The 18352-nt window shown below is 46.3% G+C and overlaps 1 protein-coding gene and 1 long non-coding RNA gene across 2 annotated transcripts in view; both read right to left on the bottom strand.

Annotated features, from left to right (window-relative positions):
- Window positions 1-18352, bottom strand: part of LOC144584288 (uncharacterized) — a 362675-nt gene that overhangs the window by 65973 nt on the left and 278350 nt on the right. The window lies entirely within an intron of this gene.
- The window catches only part of SLC9A1 (solute carrier family 9 member A1), a 97350-nt gene continuing 86351 nt past the window's right edge, over window positions 7354-18352 (bottom strand). The window contains exons 9-12 of the mRNA XM_072980284.2: window positions 18136-18250; window positions 16948-17049; window positions 14768-14840; window positions 7354-12095 (exon numbers count right to left, since the gene is read on the bottom strand). Coding sequence (XP_072836385.2) covers window positions 11767-12095; window positions 14768-14840; window positions 16948-17049; window positions 18136-18250 — 619 coding nt within the window. The 3' untranslated portion in view covers window positions 7354-11766. The remainder of the gene's footprint in view (window positions 12096-14767; window positions 14841-16947; window positions 17050-18135; window positions 18251-18352) is intronic.

Genomic DNA, 18352 nt, shown 5'->3' with positions numbered 1-18352 from the left:
AGCGCCACCATGTCTGATATTAAGCCCACTAAAAACTCCATCTGTACATTCCACATGCCCTGCTCATTCTATTAATATGTTCCCGTTGCTAATTTTTGAAGATGATGTAGCCTTCTCTCCCCCCCCCACGAATTTGGTAGATCCCAAGGAGGCAGGCCTATTCCCTTCCCCAAGCCAGTTTTGCCAAGGTGTGTATCACCACAGGTGGCCGATATGTTTTGTCCTGAGAGCAAGGAGGAGGGAGGGGATTCCATTAAAGCCAGCCACCTAGAGAACCAGTCTGTCCACTCTACCTCCCCAGGTGCCCAAATGACCTTATAAAGGTGGAATTTGCAGAACCTTTCTTCCTTGCTTTGGTAATTAAAGCTAATTAGCATACTTAAAGTTATTTTCTGTTTTGCTTTAATGATGTCCTTTCCATATTCACTGGCTAATATAACTCTTTGTGCTACTCCTGATTAGCTGCTCGAAGAATCTGCACTAGTTTCGGCCCTAAAATTACTGTCGAGTTCTATTAACTACTAATGAAATGCTGCAAAAGCCCGTCCGCCAAGAAGGGCCCAAGGCCACTTGTTGTAGTTAAGTGATGTTTACTTCTAGGGCCATTTCCCCAGTGCCTGGGAGGACATTTACCCCTTCCCTGCTCTTAATTTGTGTCCCCCACTCCAGAACACGTCCTATTTGGAGTATCGACAGGTCCTGACCTACACAGGACTGCCCTCTATTTCTAGGTTTCCATGCTGACTCAAGATGTTTTGCTGCCTGAGACAAAGGACAAGAGGGTGCCTCTGCTTGGTTTGCGACAGGATAGCAGCACCTGCTACGGAACCAGAGGCGGTGGACGTTTTTCAGGGATAGGCAACAACTCTCAAACAACACAGCTCTAAATTCCAAGACTCCAACAAAGAGCAACAGGCATGGAATGAGGGCAACTCTTTTCCAACAACTGCTTCCTAAGGCGATTGCTTCACTCTGCCTAATGTTAGGGCCAACCCTTGGAGGCATCTTCAGTCTGTTTATTCTTTCCATATTTATTTATTCATTTATTTTGTTCAATATAATTTTACCTCACTGTTCTCCTTCAAAAAGGACCCAAGGCGGCTTGCAATATGAAAAGACGGTATGTGGAGTTAACAACAGTGAGTATACAATACTGAAAGGATCAAACGCATAACAGTAAAGATGGTTGACAAAACCAACCACCAAAACACGTTCACGGCAGTGAAGGACAACGATCCATTTAACAGCTCCCACTCAGGGAGTCCATCATTCAGGGGGAAAGCCTGCCTGAAGAGAAAGGTCCTTCTCTACTTGTGGAAGGCCGGCAAAGATGGGACCAGCCTGGCCTTCCTGTGGGAGGGAGTTCCAACGTCTGGGAGAAATGACAAAAGAGGGAAGGAGGTGTGTGATCCACTCTTCCTGGACTCTATTCATGGTGGATCAAAGCCCTGAGCATAGTGATCGCCCACATGGGGACCAGAGGCAGTACTAAAGGATGGGAATCTCTCCAATCTTTTGACACCCAAGGCAGAGGAGTATAAAAAGGCCAGAGGATCTCAGGCCAGGGGGAGGAGGAAGTGGCACAAGAGGAAGAAGGTGCGAGAGAGGTGGTGGAATGAAACTTGAACTGAGCTGTCATGCTAGGGCACCTCGGGATATCCTCCTACTTCATTCCCTCCTACTTCGGTCACTTAGCTTTCCCTGGCTTTTGTCCTGCTGGCTCTGGAAGGGACAGGAAAGCCCAGGGAGACGTAGTATGTTGTCCCTCCAGGCAGGCAAACCTTTCTGAACTTCCAGTGCCTGGAACATCCGTTTTGCAACAAGACTGTATTATATCCCCACTGAGTGATTACAAAGGAAAAGCAGGATCATTTCTTCTCTCCTTCCTAGGAGAATGATCAATTCCCACTGTGCCCTTGCTTGTATTACACACCCTAGTTCTACATGAAAACACTTTGTTTTCAACCAGCAATGAGAAGTACAGTGGTGCCTCGCTAGACGAAGATAATCCGTTCCACCAAAATCGCTGTTTAGCGAAATCATTGTCTAGCGAAAAGCATTCCCCCATTGGAATGCATTGAAACCTGTTTAGTGCATTCCAATGGGGAAGAATCGTCGTTGTCTAACGAAGATTGGCCATAGGAAAGCCGCTTTGCGAACCGCCGATCAGCTGTTTAAATCGCAGTCTTGCAAAGCTTAGGTCCCGAAAACACCCGTTTTGCGAGCACGGAGGGAGCTGTCAAAATCATCATCTAGCGAAAATCGGTTTGGGAAGCAGGGACCAAACATTGTCCAGCGAAATTCCCCCATAGGAATCACTGTTTTGCGAATCGCTATAGCGATCGCAAAAAGCCAATGTCTTGCAAAAAAACTATCATGCGGGGTAACTGTCTAGCAAGGCACCACTGTATGGGATAGTGAATGATCTGAGCATTTTGTCCTCTCTCTCCTTTTGGCAGATCCGTGATGAACACAGCTGGCTGTGCCCCCCTTCCTTGCTTTGCAAGGCAAAGAGACACCCTCCCAAAGAGTTAATGGCAAAGGTGCAATTCCTTCTCTAATGCATAAGAATCACAGTTTCAGTCCGAAATCCCTCTTTGCGCACAGCAGGGTGCAGCTGGAGAAGCCAAGGAAGAATAACTAAGGGCTGGGCTCCATCTTGGGCAAACGTGTTTTGATTGGTGCCACCAACAGACCTCCTCCTTTGCGAGCAAGACATGGCCCGGCTAGTCACCATTCCTCAATCTGTATGGAGCCTGCCAAATGGACACGATCCAGCTCCACCTGGATGGCAGGGCCTCTCTTTCCCTCCCTCCCTCCCTGTCCCCCTCTCCCTCTTTCTTGCTGCCCCACCCATGAGTGAGTCAGGAAGGTGTGAAGACGAGGAAGCCAGTGAAGCCAGGATAGCTGCAGACGTTGAGATTCCATCTGAACAAGGAGAGAACATCCCAGCAGCTGGAAAGAATCGAAGTGGGTGTGGCTGCCACATCCCAAGGAAAGGAATTAAAACAGGAGGAGCACTTGCTTTCATGCCCAGAGCTAAACCCCACAAAGGATGTGCTACCACGATGTGTTTGTTTAATTTCCCTGCGTCATTAGTGCCATGATGAAGTTTGGAGAAGTTCTGTTTTTGACTCCAGGCCGGAGTTCTGGAGTTCCCCTCAGAGTATCGATCTTATGATCAGTGATGGAGAGCATGGCTAGCATGCTCATCCTTGCCCCTTCTCACATGGAGAGCTTTACCAAAATTTGAACGCGTCTTTCAGATCTCAGTGGACAAAGCCAGCCCTCAGTAAAATGTCTATTGGTGGTCCTTTCATATGTTGGCTAGCCTCTCTACTATGGTGGCTGCCACTGATCACTTTTGGGGCACTGTGAGAAATCGTGCTCCTTGGTGCCCAGAAGGAAAACATAAGCTGGGTAAAAGGGGAAGGGGTTTAGATTTGAACTGTGGGCCCTAATCCAGCTGGTACTCAGGAATAATACCTGGCAAGAGGGCTCCACCAAGGGAATGGAAGTCTGATGTGCAGATCCAGTTTCCCTGCATGTGGAAAACCAGCCTTTCCAAAGGAAGTTCCTTAGCTACTTTGGCCCTTGAAGTGCTAGATTTCTGCAAGTGACATATTTTTGCCATGAAAACAAGCAGTGGAAAAAAATTCATAATTTGCATTAAGAAGCTGTGCTGACCCCCAGCACCTGTACAAGCTGCTCATCCTTAACATGTGATTGGCCCTAACCGTCTGCTGCTTTCTGTCTGTCTTTGGTCCTCAGTCTCCAAACAGCAGTCCCCTGAACAGCCATCCAGAAGCGCTGAGTCATCTGCTGACAGCAGCATAGTCAGCTCTAAGCAACAGTCTTTGGGAAAAGGTAGATGCAGGGTTTGTCATGGCAGTTTTCAAAACGGGTGGCACGTGGGAGTAATGGGCCAACACGTGACTTTCTCACAGGTTCAGAGAAACCTTGTCCCCATCCCGATAAACACACAGTCTTCTGGATCACTGGTGACCCTTTCCCATCCAGGAATGAGGAAGACCTGGGTCAGCAGTCATTCATTGAGCTGGAGGGGGTTAGCTGCCTGGGGATTCTGAAAAGCTGGGTTCCAAATATTTAAAAACAGGTATCCTGTTTGAGAAGGATCTCCCATACTGCACCACCTTCAGACTTAGGTGGAATGATGCATTTTTAAATTGAGCAGCTCCCCACTGAAGGTGGGTGACCCACTGGTACAAGGGAAAAAATATAGTTAGGAAAGAAGGGTTTTTAAAAATATATTTATATAATCATGGACTCTGTGAAATCTATCTGTGACTGGTGAATTTATCATACAAACTAATAGGGAAGTCCTTCTCCAAGAGTGGATCCTCATTATTATTTGGCTATTACCATTCCATTGAACTCAAGGCAGAATACACAGCTGCTGCCTTCCCCACTTGATCTTCACAACAACTATTCGAGGGTCAAGCAGAGAAAGAGCGACTCGCTCAGGGTCACCTCTCGAGTTTCTTGGGGATGAGAAAAGGGATCTTCCCAATGCCACTCCAATATGCTAACCACCAAACTACTCTTGCTCTTTTTTTGGCCATAAAAGGACCCTTAACACACCAACAGAGTTCAGTACATTAAGGGGAAGTTTGAAATGTATATTTAATTATAGAAATAATATTTGATTAGGGATCCTTCAGTCTTGAAAGACTATGGTAACACGCTCTTTATGGAGGACTAGGAACAGCGTCTAGTGTGGCTGAGAAGGCCAATTCAAGAGTTTATTTATTTATTTATTTATTTATTTATTTGATTTTTACCCCGCCCCTCTAGACCATGTCTACTCGGGGCGGCTTACAAAATAAAACAAAACAGTATAAAAATATATAAAATCATAAAAATTGCAATCCCTTCCACAATGAAGACATACATAATCTGTCCCCTGTCCTGATTTTGCTGCTTTCGGGACTGCCTATTTGCCTCGGCCTGCTGGACAAGGGTCTCTTCAAATTGGGAGAGGCCGTGATGCACCGCCTGCCTCCAGGCTGAGTGCTCAGAGCTCTCAGTTTCCCATCTGTTGAGGTCCATTCCTAAGGCCTTCAGATCCCTCTTGCAGATGTCCTTGTATCGCAGCTGTTGTCCTGCTCTGGGGCGATTTCCCTGCACTAATTCTCCACACAGGACACGAATAACTAATATATATAGTCAGATCCTTGAGGATGCCTGACTTCCTTGGGAATCCCACAGAGATTCACAGTGTGTGTAGTAGCACTAAAGTGAAATAAAAATTGTCCACCAAACTCTGAAGCCCCCACCCTCAACATGCTGGAGAGAGCAGGTGGTTGGGTCTGTATCAACAGGACTTCACTTGCAAGGGTAGGAGTTAAAGGAGGAAGACTGCCACCTAGTGCTCAGATAGCAAGAAGAGGGAGAAGTCTGGTTCAGTGGATCTAGTAGCATTTGTGTGATGAATAGCCATTCAGTTGGATGTGTGCCGGGGTAGTGAGACCAGGTTACACTTATTCAGCCAAAGGCAAAGGCCACAGATGTCAACATCACGTCAATATATGCTGATAAAGATGAAGTAAGCACAGAACAATTCCTAGGAAGAACTCGAAACATACAAGTTTTCATAAAATGTCATGTTTTTTTCATATTGAAAAGCAATACATACACATCATAACGGGAATGTCAGTGCTAAAAGAGCGAAAGGAGCTTGCATAGCCTTTGCTGGAAGGTGCAAACTAGGAAGACTAAGGCCAAAGTAACATTATGGCAGCATAAATGCACCGGGCATTAACCAGTTGCCTGTCCCAGAATGACTGATTGCACAAAGCATGGGTGGATGTGCTTCAGGGATAGTACTTCTGCCTCAGCACTAGCACAACTACTGTATAGGCACAAACTTGGGTTGTGCGAGTAGTTATGCAATAGGATTTAACCAACAGAAACATGAAGGATGTACATATTTGATTTATGAAGGAATTGTAGTTACTAACTTCATACTCAAATTATCACCAACCAGAAATTGCTAGAAAAATGGCCCCAATAACAATGCTGTAGTGAACCATTGGAGGGAAAAAACTGTATTTGAATTAGATTTAGCATGTTTAAAAACATTTTTTTAAAAAATGTGCCTACACAACACACATGGAAACACAAGATTTTTTTTGCCTGTGAGGTGTGTGGATTTTTGTTGCTGTTGGAAAGCAAAGTATTTTGCTCCTCAGCTGCGAGAGGGTCATTTATTTTAAATTGCTTGTGAAACCAATTTATTGTTGGCATATGTGAACACCTCTGTCAATGTCAATTGTCTGTTGGGTTTTTCATATGTGGCCTTCTTTGCTTCCTTTCCTTCTCTAGTGTTTCTCCTTTGCAAGGCTAGAAGTGCCGATCTAGTTAAAACGTCTCTTATCCGTTTCAGCCCCAGCTGGAGATTCCTTGCTCCCATGCACACCCAAGCAGGAACACGTGCAGGTCTCCCTCCGTTCCAAACCTAATCAATGTCTCTGGTCAGTTTCAGCCGTAGCAGCCTCTTCTCCAGGCCCCCTCTCTGTGTCTGTCTGTCTTCTGTGCTCCTGTGTCAGGCTGCAGGAAAACCATTCCTTCCCCCCCCCAATGTCATTCTGGACTAGCTCTATGCCAGAATGCAAGAAATTTTAAAAAAAACTTGCAAAATTATTTTTAAAATGACACCACAGCTGGTGGCTGAGAAAGGCAGCCAGCGCAAGGGAAGACGGGCACAGGACAAAGCCTTAAATGAAACCGTTCTAAAAGCTTGTGTAGCCCCTCCCTTGACTGATAGACAACATGGCTTAAAAACAGATGAGTAGTTTTCCCAAGAGGATGCACACATCGACCCCAAAGCCATGTGACTACCATGCCACTTTAAACTGAATTCAAAACCCCTGATCCATTGCCCAATTTACTGTATTTTTTGCACCATAAGACTCACTTTTTTCCCACAAAACAGGGGTGTGGAAAGTCTGTGCGTCTTATGGAGCGAAGAAAACAGATTATATTTTCCTGTTTTCGTCTCCTAAAAAATTGGTGCGTCTTATGGAAAGGTGCGTCTTATGGAGCGAAAAATACGGTATATCATTAGTGTGATCATGCCCAGTGTGTGTGTGTCTGTGTGTAACTGAACAGTAGCCCTTGCTCCACCTTCCTTGAAGCAGCTGTTTCAGACGACTGCTCTCCCACTCCATCCCTTGGGCTGGTGGATGCTGGGTGTTGCATTTCAAACAAAAATTTCCCTAACTTTCATGATAAGTTAGTAAAAAAATACACCGGATTTACTGCACCATCGTTTGCTCCAAAGCTTAAAAGCAAAGTGTTTGGAGAGGGACAGGAAAAGTTAACACAAAGGCATTAAAAATTTAAACATTCATTTATTAGAATATTTATGTAAAAAGACTCTCTTTACACATATTTCTTTTATACAATAGTTTCCATTGCTTTAACAGCTCCCAGTGGGAGACAAGAGCATTCGTACGTGAAAGCACATACAGGCTGTTGGAGGCCAGGGTGACGGACACCTGCTCAGCCCTAAGCAGCGAGCAGCGGAAAAGCCCATGTTAGGTAGAGAGTATGCAGAGATACGGAGTTGGTGGGGGGCCAGCTGGGTGGAGCCCCCCCTTCTGCTGCTGCTCCCCTCCCTTCCCTGTGCCGCTAGCAGCTCCTTCCCCCCTTTGGTGGGGTAAGTGTGCTGCAGGGCTCGGTGGGTTGGTCTCTCATTTGGATGGGAGAACAGGCAGGTGTGCACAGAGCAGTTTAATGGGCCTGGTGTTCTCCCTCTAGCCCGGAGGGGAGGTGGGGAGGTGGGCCCGGGGGTCGCTGGACAGACAGGGCAGCGAAATCACAACACCGTTTAGCGCAGGCAGGCAGACACTGTATGGCTCTAAAAAGGCACAGCGAGGGGCAGAGAAACGAAGCGCCCCCTTCAGAGCAGGGCAGATGTGGAGGCAAAGAATGATGAAGAGTGTGGGTTATCAGCAGCCCCCAGCATGGCTCTGTAAGAGGGCACGGTCCTGGAAAATCAAGTTGAATAAGAAGACTCACAATATCCAGAGTCGGTACCCAAAGTGCAAAGCTCCTTCCACTTCCGTGGCCTCTCTCCACCTGACTCTCCACGCGCACTCACACGGCACACAACAGGCATGTAGAATTTGATGTGATCTGATCTGATTTAGTTCATTTTAATTTATTTTTTTTATTTTTGGACTATAACTCCCAGAACCCCCTCCCCCGCCAGCTGGCCAGGGATGTAGACAGTGATAGTCCAATAATTTAAAAGAATTCCAAGCTCCGTTACACACACATTCTTAAAACAAACAAACAAACAACAAAATGTTAAGTACACATGATTAGCTTAGAATAATCAGAGCCAGTGATTAGAACTTCAGTATAGGACGGGGGTCATGTCATGATGCAATGCCCTGTAAAGTAGGGACTGGAAGCCTTTGGCCCTCCAGATGTTAATAGACTGACCTCTCAGTGCCCCAGCTGAGAAGGCCAGTGCTGAGAGATTATGGGATTCATTGTCCAGATATCTAGTGGGCTAAGGTTTCCTTATCCCGGTAGGATCCATGGTGCAGAAAAGCAACCTGCGAGAGCCAGACAGCATGCTGTCCAGACCTTTTTCTACCTCTCTGAGTAGAAGCAATGGGAAACACTTGTAATCTTTGGAGAGAGAGAGAGAAAACATCTTTGGCCAATGGCTGCCCTACCAAAATGGCAGATCAGCTTGTGGTCTCTACTTGGGTAGGGACAGGAGTGATAACCTTGCCCATAAAGAACAGGCTGCAAATGAAAAATGGAAACACCAGACGACAAAAGACGAAGTTTGACCCCCTCTTCCCTGAGAAAATTCTCCCCCCTATGGGGAAGCATTAAACTGTGCCACTTTCTCCACCTGTACTGTAAAGTTTGACTGTTGCCCTTGTGTTCTGATCTGGGTCAGAAAGAACAGGCGAAAGCGGCCAGGAGGTGGTGGACAAGCACTGTTGTGCCATACCCTTGTGCTGCCGTTCTGATCACCAAACCCCCCTGCCTTGAGCATCAACATCTACATTAGGGGAATCTTTTCTTTTTTCAACGCGAGTTCTTCCCAGGATGGAGGAACCTGGTTTTTCAGCAAAAGAATCCCTGCTGCAGAACATCACTCTAAACATAAAGAAAATGACAATGAAAGGGAAATAGAGCTAACATGCTTGTCCTCCCCATCCCTTTCTCTCCCTCCCTGCTTGTATAACCACACAACCCTAACACTTGAATCAAAGTGCATCTACACTGTACAGTTATACCGGTTTGACAGCACTTTAACGGCCATAGCTCCCTCCAAAAGAATCCTGGGACCTGTAGTTAGGTGAGGTCTTGCAATTCTCTGTGAGTTCAAACGAAGAATTCATGGTCTCTCACCAAACGACGAATCTCAGGGTTGTGCAGGAGGGAGCCGTGACATATAAAGGGCTCAAGCCCTCAAGTGCAGATAACAGTCTAAGGCTCACGTCTGCCTTGGACTCAACCCTTTGCGGCTCACCCCACCCAAAGCAAGGATTTGCTGCAGTTTCCAGATATTAGAGGCCAGCCAATACTTGTAAGGGTGGATTTACTCCTGACTGTAGCACAAGAAGTGTCAAATATACATTCGACGGGAAAGGATGGAGACAGAGTTCTGTCGCTCAGGATAATGGGAGGCTGGACCCAGAAGAGTGAGATCAGGAAGAGTGATGAGCAAGTCAACTGGACGAAGCACAGAGAAACCTAGCTTTTTCCACTACGGGGGTGAAGAGCCTTTGGAAGGGCACAATCCTGGCTGGACTCTGCATGGAAGTTATTGCCAAAACGCCTGGGAATCCTAAAGGTCCCCTCTTACCCTGTTCTATTGAAACTGCGATGCCCTTTGTATGAGAAAGCTAGGGAGTGTGCTCTGGAGAGGGGAAGGTCGGCAGAAGATCAAAGTCGGGCAGACAGAGGGAGGCAAGAAGCTACACTGAGACGAGCTTGTCAAGAACAGAGGTCCAGAAGGCAGTTATAAGGATGCTCCTGGCTGGATCAGGCCTCTCCGGCAGGAGAGAAAGAGCTTCCCTGCATCAGATATGGCTAAAAAGAGTAGGTCTCAACTCAGCTACCAAGTAGATTTCATGCTCCCAACTTGAAAGGGAAAAAAAACATTAATATTAAAGCTTTTTTTACTAGAGAGGGTACAGCAGTTCTGACCCCACCCCACGCCCGACAGAGCCAGTATGTAAAATGCACTTCTTCATTTAACATCTGCACACCTTTCTGTGGAATAACTTGCGAAACAGATACTCTTGTGTTTAAAATTTAAAAAAAATAAATAAACATAAAGCAGCAGTTCTATATGTATAACCATGTAGTATTCATCTTTGGTCAACAAAATGTTCTGGGAGTGATTTCTTTAAAAAGGTATTAAGATCACAAGAATAGAAAATGGATACCTCAAGAGAAGGAGAACATGTGCAGAAGAAGTGATCAGCAGGGAGAATGTGGGCTGTACTGATTTAGGCAAGTGGTTGTGGCTCTTTACATGTGGCCACGTGAACCCTTTGGTGGTGGCAGGAGATTTTTTGCTCATGCCATCTTGCCCACATGGTTACTAATGTCAGTGAAAGATAAACTCTCGCCCTCATAGCAGGCATAAACCGACACAGCCGACTTTCCATTCTAGAGGCAAAACTGCTCATTTTCACACCACTGGTGTCAGAAAACACAAACAAGCTGCAAAAAACAAGCCACCAGAGCTCAAGTTTGGAAGTTCGAAAGGTTCAGATAACTTATATATGGCTTCGTGGAATTTAAGTTAACAAACCCCCCAAACTCTAAAGCTTGGATTGGCCGACTGAGCTTGGAAAATGTCACTTGGTGGGCGACAGCCCCAAGAATCCAGGGAGAATCGGATTTGCTGTGCTTTAGCTCTACGACTGCCCAGTACCAGCAACTGGTATTGAAAAGTGTAGCATTTGAGGTGAGGGTGGAGGCAACCCAATATCTTTCAAACCCCCCCATAAATAAATAAACAAATGACTGGATTTAAAGCACACTGGATGCGGATGTCAAAGGCTTTTTTTAGAGGGGGAACAGTGAAATACCTTACTGAGCATATCAGGTCTAGGAGATCTCAAGCTAATGTACAGCTGGTGAATAGGAAGCAAATCCAGAAGAGAGAATTCTGGCTTCACAATTCGCCCTGGGCACCATAGACTCAGCCCATGGCAAAGCAAAAGGAGGACTGCCCAACATGAGATGCTGTCTAGCCCCAGATTCTTACTACACCTGATGCCAGGTGAAAGAAAATATCCCCAGCTTTTCTGGTGCATTCGGAAGGCCAGAGCAACACCCTCTCCAAAATGAAGTGCAAGTGGACGAAAGGTTTGAGGCACACAAATAAGAGCAGTCTCTGGACCCTGCAGGAAAAGACAGCCGTGGGGCAAAACACACCCTTCTCTGCCTTCTCAACATGGTAGGAGTCCTGGCGGGGAGTGTCAACCCCGACACCCTTTGCTTCCTTCACAAAGCGGCCCAGCGGACACAAGATACATTCCATTTTGGTGATCTCTCTTACTACCTAGCAAAATTTCTAAAGTGAAGATGTGGGGGTAGGATCAGAATGATTTGGGGATATGTGAGGCGGAATGATTGGGGTGTGTGGAGAGGAAGCGAGATGCCCCATAAAGTAGATGCATGAGAGCTACTGTGTCTTTTGAGTGCACGTGCAGGGTGCTCCCCCTTCAGGCCAGCTCTAGTAGTGCATTTTGGGGCTCACTGCCCTTTGGGGATGAAGGGCTCCCCCTCGTCAGGGTCAGGCCGCGGCCCGGGGTCACTGAGGCATCGCATGATCCGCTGGTTGCTAGGGCTGTCCCCGGTCCCTGGGGTGAACACGTCATCCGTGCCTGGAGAGGAAGGCTCTTTGGCTCGCATCACCAGCCCTTCTTCGTCCTCCTCTTCCTCCGGGGATGGCGGGAGGCGGTTCGTCCCCTTAATTGCCTCGTTTACTAGGTCAACAGACTCTGGAGACTGAGGGGAGGCGGGGTCAATGGTTATGATGGGAAGGTTCTCCGAGTTGGGCTTGGGGTCATAAGCTAGAGGGTCTGGAGCAAGAGAGGAAAAAAACAAACACCACTGAAGGGAGGAGAAGACAAAAGGAGCAAAATCAACACCATCTCCTGATAACAAGGCTCACTTTTCCTTCCTGAATTAGAACGTCACACTTACAGACACACACAAAAAGCTCGACTTCCGGGTGTTTTAACAGGGACAAGCACTGACTGGCCTCCAAAGAAATCTCATTCTCCTCCAATTTTGCCCCCAGGAACCAAAACTTATGGACCTTTAAGGGGTGCGTGAGAGAGGTGAGGGGCTCCGCTTTGTAGAATGCGGACAGGCAGCTTCTGGAAGGGATCCAGAGCATCCAGAGCAGCCGCAGGGCAGTCCCTGTTCTTTCTTATGCTCTTGCATCAGTGGATCTTGGCAGGCTTCCTTCCAAACAGGGAGCCATCCAGAGACACAATGGGCAGCCTCTCGTTTGAGGACAGGGAATTCCGCATTGGTAACCAACGGACTGTACCAGCTACACACATTCACTGAAGCAAAGACTGAAGGACATGCGGCAGCCCCAAAATGAACCCGGTTAGGGAGAAGCAAGGCCTGGGCAGGTGATCAGCGATTGATGAGGCCCTTTGCTTCAGCCTCCTTTTTTGCCTTCATTATCAAAGCACAAAGGAGGGGGGTTTCCAGACTGGGCCCAGACGGCCCTGGCCTCCCAAATGCAAAGGCAGGAAAGAGCCAAACCCCTTGTGGACTCACTATTAATGTCTCCCTGAAGGAGGCACTTGGAGAGTTTAGAAGTACAGTGGTGACTCGCTTTACGATTGCCCCGCATTACGACAAATCCACTTTATGATGATCTTTTTGTGATCACAAAATGATGGTCTAAATGGGGGAATTTCGCTTTGCGATGATTGGTTCCCTGCTTTGGGAACTGATTCTTCGCAAAATGATGTTTTTCTAACAGCTGTTTGGCGGTTTCAAAATGGCCGCTGGGTAATTAAAATGCCCCCCCGCTGTGTTTAGGGACGGATTCCTCGCTATACAGGCAGCGAAAATGGCCACCATATGGAGGATCTTCGCTGGACAGTGAGTTTTTACCCCATTGGATGGAGTTTTTTATTTCGCTTTACGATGTTTTAGCTTAACGGCGATTTTCCTGGAACAGATTATCGTTGTTAAGCAAGGGACCACTGTACGCAGGTGTGCATTGACACACACACACTGGGACCTTTCCTCATCTAGCCAGGGTTGCAGCTGGGGTTAGAGAGCAGCCTTCTTCGAAAGCCCTTTACATGTCCAGTGACCACAGGTATTAACCATAGCTGGGAGAAGTTATTTCTGGGGCTAAAATTCACAGAGTCTCCCAGACACCACGGACAGTGGTGTCCGGGAGACCTTTGGGATCATGGGATCTATCATCCCATACAGGAACATTTCCAAGGTCTGGAACTGAATGATGGGAAAAAAAGGTTGGACTGTTGCAGCCGTTACTCACTTTTCATACCCACCGGCAGTTTTCAGCTCATACAGGAAGACACACAACCTCACAAGGTGTACAAAATAAAGGGGCCTTGGGAGGTGGGGTGGGAAATGGAGATCTAAGTAGGTAAAGGAAGCAGGACTTCCTAAATAGGAAACAGGGGATTCAGGACTGCTAGGATTTGTTCTTGGTTTTACAGGGGAAGTCAAGGGAGGAGGCAACAGGCTTGTTCAAGACCACAGCAGGGATGGCTGGGTTTGGTTCCATTACCTGCTGAGGAAGAGGAGCAGCATCCTATTTATAAGCAAGGGTCTGGTAAAAAGAAAGAAGAGAGGCACAAAGGAGAGCTAGCCACGAGAGCCAATCTTTGCAGTAATCTGCTGGGCCTGCCCTACTCACTGGGGAGGATGGCGTTCCTTCACTCTCAGTGTTTAAATAAGGGCTTCTTGGATTCAAAAGGAGAGAATCACCCAGATCCTTCTGCCTAATGGTTTTGCAGAATCTGACCCTGCCTTATGATCACATGGCTTCATTTATGTCTTCATGTCCCCATGTGGCACATCCTTTGGCCACCCTTTCTGTCTATTTTATTTTATTTATTTATTTATTTATTGCATTTATATGCCGCCCATCTAGACATAGTCTACTTGCGGTACATGGCTCTATGGAATTATTATAATGCAGTAATTATTAACAGGACTGGTAACAGCACATTTTCATCATTCTTCCTCACTATGTCGGTCCCCAAAGTGATACACAACGGAAGAGTAAAACACTCTTTAGAAGCAGATGAAAAATAAATTTTGAAACCCTGACCTAAAGAGAAGAAAAAAAAATTAAAAACCACCTGCTTTGCAAGTGAAAATTCTTCACAAAGTGGATTACATATTAATTAAATATACAAATTTACCATAGTACCTTTAAAAAAGTTCATTATGCAAAGGACTAAAATAACTAATGAGATGTAACAAACATCCAGGAAAAAAAACTGCACGGTCTTCTGTCCCATTTAAGTCTTATGACCTTGGTATTTTCTAAACTGATGATATGCCTATTTCTGCAAAGGGATTCTAACTAAGAAAGCTGGGAAATTAAAAAAAAGACCCCATGGGCATCAACAAATTGAGTATTAAGTAACAGCAACAGCAGCACTGGCTCCAATCTTTGCCCCATGATTGCCCAACTGGCCCAATTTTTAAAATCTTGGAAGTTGTTAACACTCTTTCTCCTTACCTGATCCAATGCGTGCTCTTGACATGGTTGGTGAGTCAATTTTGTGGGTTGGCACCGTCAGATAGTTGTTCATCTGAAATCAGAAATGCACAGCCACCTATCAGAGAGTCTTCACCACTGAGAAACCGATAGCGTTTCCTCCTTCTCTGTCCCCCTCTCTGCCTTCTGCATACAGTGGTGCGTCGCTAGACGATGATAATCCGTTCCACTGAAATAGCTGTTTAGCGAAATCATCGTCTAGCGAAAAGCATTTCCCCATTGGAATGCACTGAAACCTGTTGGGAAAGAATCGTTGGTGTCTAGCGAAGATTGGCCATAGGAAAGCTGCTTTGTGAACTGCCAATCAGCTGTTTAAATAGCTGTCTTGTGAAGCTTAGATCCCGAAAACACCCATTTTGCGAGCACGGAGGGAACTGTCAAAATCGTTGTCTAGCGCAGTGGTTCTTAACCTTGGGTTACTCAAGTGTTTTTAGACTGCAACTCTCAGAAACCTTCAGCACCAGCTGTGCTGGCTGGGGTTTCTGGGAGTTGCAGTTCAAAAACACCTGAGTAAACCAAGGTTAAGAACCACTGGTCTAGCGAAAATTGGTTTGCGAAGCAGGGACCAAACATTGTCCTGCGAAATTCCCTCATAGGAATCACTGTTTTGCGAATCGCTGTAGCGATCACAAAAAGTCAATGTCTAGCAAAAAAAAACTGTCATGAGGGTAACTGTCTAGCGAGGCACCACTGTACAGATTTAAGCCATAGAAAAGCCTTCCTGCTCCACTCTTGCATCTCAGAAATTCATCCTTCTTCATTCAGCTCAGCTGCACTGGCTAACTAGCAGCTCAGAGGTTTGTTTTTATTCTTGTTCTTATTTTTCTAGATTACAAAAAAAATACCCTGCATACAAATGGTATCGAAAGTGCACAAGGCAAAGCAGGGGAATGCAGTGGCTTGAAAAGAAATGGAGGCAGTCCTACTGCAGTCTACTTAAAATGGAGAAGAGCAACCGTCTGGCATCACCTACTGTGCCTTTGGCACTTCTCACCACTGGAATGATAGTCCTGAAAATTTCCCCCAAACTGGATTTGGTTCTTGGGATGACGAAAAGGCGTCTGGACTCCATGAATAACCCATCCCCATTCCCCTCTTTGAACCTAAGTACAAAATATCACTTTCCTAAGTTCTGATCTGGAAGGCAGCAAGGGGAAGCTGCCCTATGATGATTCTTTTTTGACTTATTGAGTTCAAAGGGAGACGCATTGGGACCGACACAATTCTCTCCATGGCGTCCAACCCTAAAAAGCCTGGAACCCCAACAGTTGACTGGCTTGGACATCTAACACAGTGGTTCTTAACCTTTGTTACTTGGATGCTTTTGAACTGCAACTGCCAGAAACCCCAGTCAGGACAGCTGGTGGTGAAGGCTTCTGGGAGTTGCAGTCCAAAACTCCTGAGTAACCCAAGGTTAAGAACCAGTGATCTAACACAGTGGTCCCCAACCTTGGGCCTCCAGATGTTCTTGGACTTCAACTCCCAGAAATCCTGGCCAGCAGAGGTGGTGGTGAAGGCTTCTGGTAGTTGTAGTCCAAGAACATCTGGAGGCCCAAGGTTGGGGACCACTGATCTAACACATATGTTCTTTGCTTCAGCCCAATCATTTCTACATTTTTAAAAATAACAAGTATAACCACTATAATACATTCATGTGAATTATGCGCTCTCCCAGAGTTTTGAATTACATTCCGAGATTTCAATTCTCTGAATCTGGGGGATTCCACACACTGTGGTTCACACAAACAACTTTTTCAAGCTTTGCAATTTGCATCATTTAGCTTGACAATCCCATCTGGAGTTAAGAGGTGGAAAGATTTAACACATGGTTAAAATAATGCTGAGAAAGGCCTACAGAAAGCGTAAATTTGTTTGTCTGTATCAACTTATATACTGCCCCATTGTGCAAAGCAACCTTTCGGCTGCTCACAGCAAAAACATACAAACAATAGAAAACAGCACAGTGCAATACATAGACACATATCAAACATGCAAACAAAATCAATCCACCCACAAAACCAGCGAATCAGGCAAACCCTTCTCCAGATAAACAGGGACTGAAGAGAATGGTCATCCCTGGCCATCCCAGGACCTCGCAGTGACCACCCTTCAAGCTGATTTCAGTTTTTCCACCAACCCACCTTCTGTTCCAGCTGCCGAGCTTTCTGCCGCCTCAGCAACATCTGGTTCCAGGCTTCCTCATAAGGGTCTGCGACCAAAGTGTGTCGGTTGTATGAGCGCAGCTAGAAGGAAACTCAAATGAGGTTAGGCATATGGACACACATGCACAAGACACACAACATTCCATGTGTTTGAAGGCAATGAGGTGTCTCAGGCAGATCTCAGAGGGGTGTGTGGATGCAACGAGCAATGGAAACATTCTTTTTTTGGACTACACTCCATCACAACCATGTTGTCTGGGTAAATCCTGGGAGGTGTAGCCCAAAATAGTGACTTTTTAAAGCTTTGTGAAACAGCAGGAGCTATTCAAATGGAGCAGGGATGTGCAACTACCAGGTCTCCATGTGTTACCAAACTCCACCATCGGTCAGTTCCAGCCAACTCAGCTAACAAACAACGATGAGAAGAGTTGGAGTCTAACATCACCTGGAAGCGTGCCTTTTGCCCGTTCTGAAACAGAGGGTATCACCTTCAGTTGGTGCTCTTGATACACTCTGGTGATAGGGAGGAAGAACAGGGGGGCCCTTCACTGTGCTTGCCCGCTAGGACTCTTGGGGCTGCATAGCTAGCGTCTCACCATGTACCAATTAAGGGCACTAGAGACTGATGTCCATTTCTCTTCCTTAATAGCCAAATTAACCTCAGCCTGTGTAGTAGTAGTAGATGTCATCATCTCCTCGCAAAACGTGGCTTTGAGAACCAAGAGGAAGGCATTGCCCATGGATAAGAATCTTAGAACTGCAGAGCTGGAAAAGACCCAATGGGATCATGGAGTCCGGCCCCTGTCAAGGAGATCCAGTGGGGAATCGAACTCCCAGCCTCTGGGTCTGCCTCCAGAGACCTAAGCCACAGAGCGATCCTCAACTTGGAGCAGTTAGAGGAGGATCCAAGGAAGGGTATTTGTTTGTTCTAGTTCTCTATTGCGCCATCTAGTGGCAGGGCCACTACTCTGGGCAGTTTCCAACAGTGAAATAAACATAGAGAGCACGGACACACCCCAGCCAACCAACAAATATAAAAAATAATAAGAACTATGTCACTAAACATCCAATATGGCGGCAATGGACACGACAGTGTAAGAAGACCCCGGAAGAGGGACATTTGGAAATGATTTTGATTTATCCTGATTTTCTGGCCCTTTTTCTTACCCTCTGCCTAGTTTTTTGCAGGTTGTTGCGTAGAATCTTCCGAATCTCCTCCTCCTTGTCTTTCGAGAGGGCAGGCAAGATGCGTTCCACAGGCAAGGTTTTGGGATTGATATTCCTGCAAGTAAGTTTCAGAGAATAAGAAAGTGTATAACATTTGGGCTAAAAGGAAAAAGCAGGGCTCCCTGTTCTTGTCAACCTGATTTCGCCTTCGTACGAC

The sequence above is a fragment of the Pogona vitticeps genome, chromosome 9, assembly GCF_051106095.1.
Source record: "Pogona vitticeps strain Pit_001003342236 chromosome 9, PviZW2.1, whole genome shotgun sequence".
Lineage (NCBI taxonomy): Eukaryota > Metazoa > Chordata > Lepidosauria > Squamata > Agamidae > Pogona > Pogona vitticeps.
This window is presented reverse-complemented; position numbering and strand designations above follow the sequence as displayed.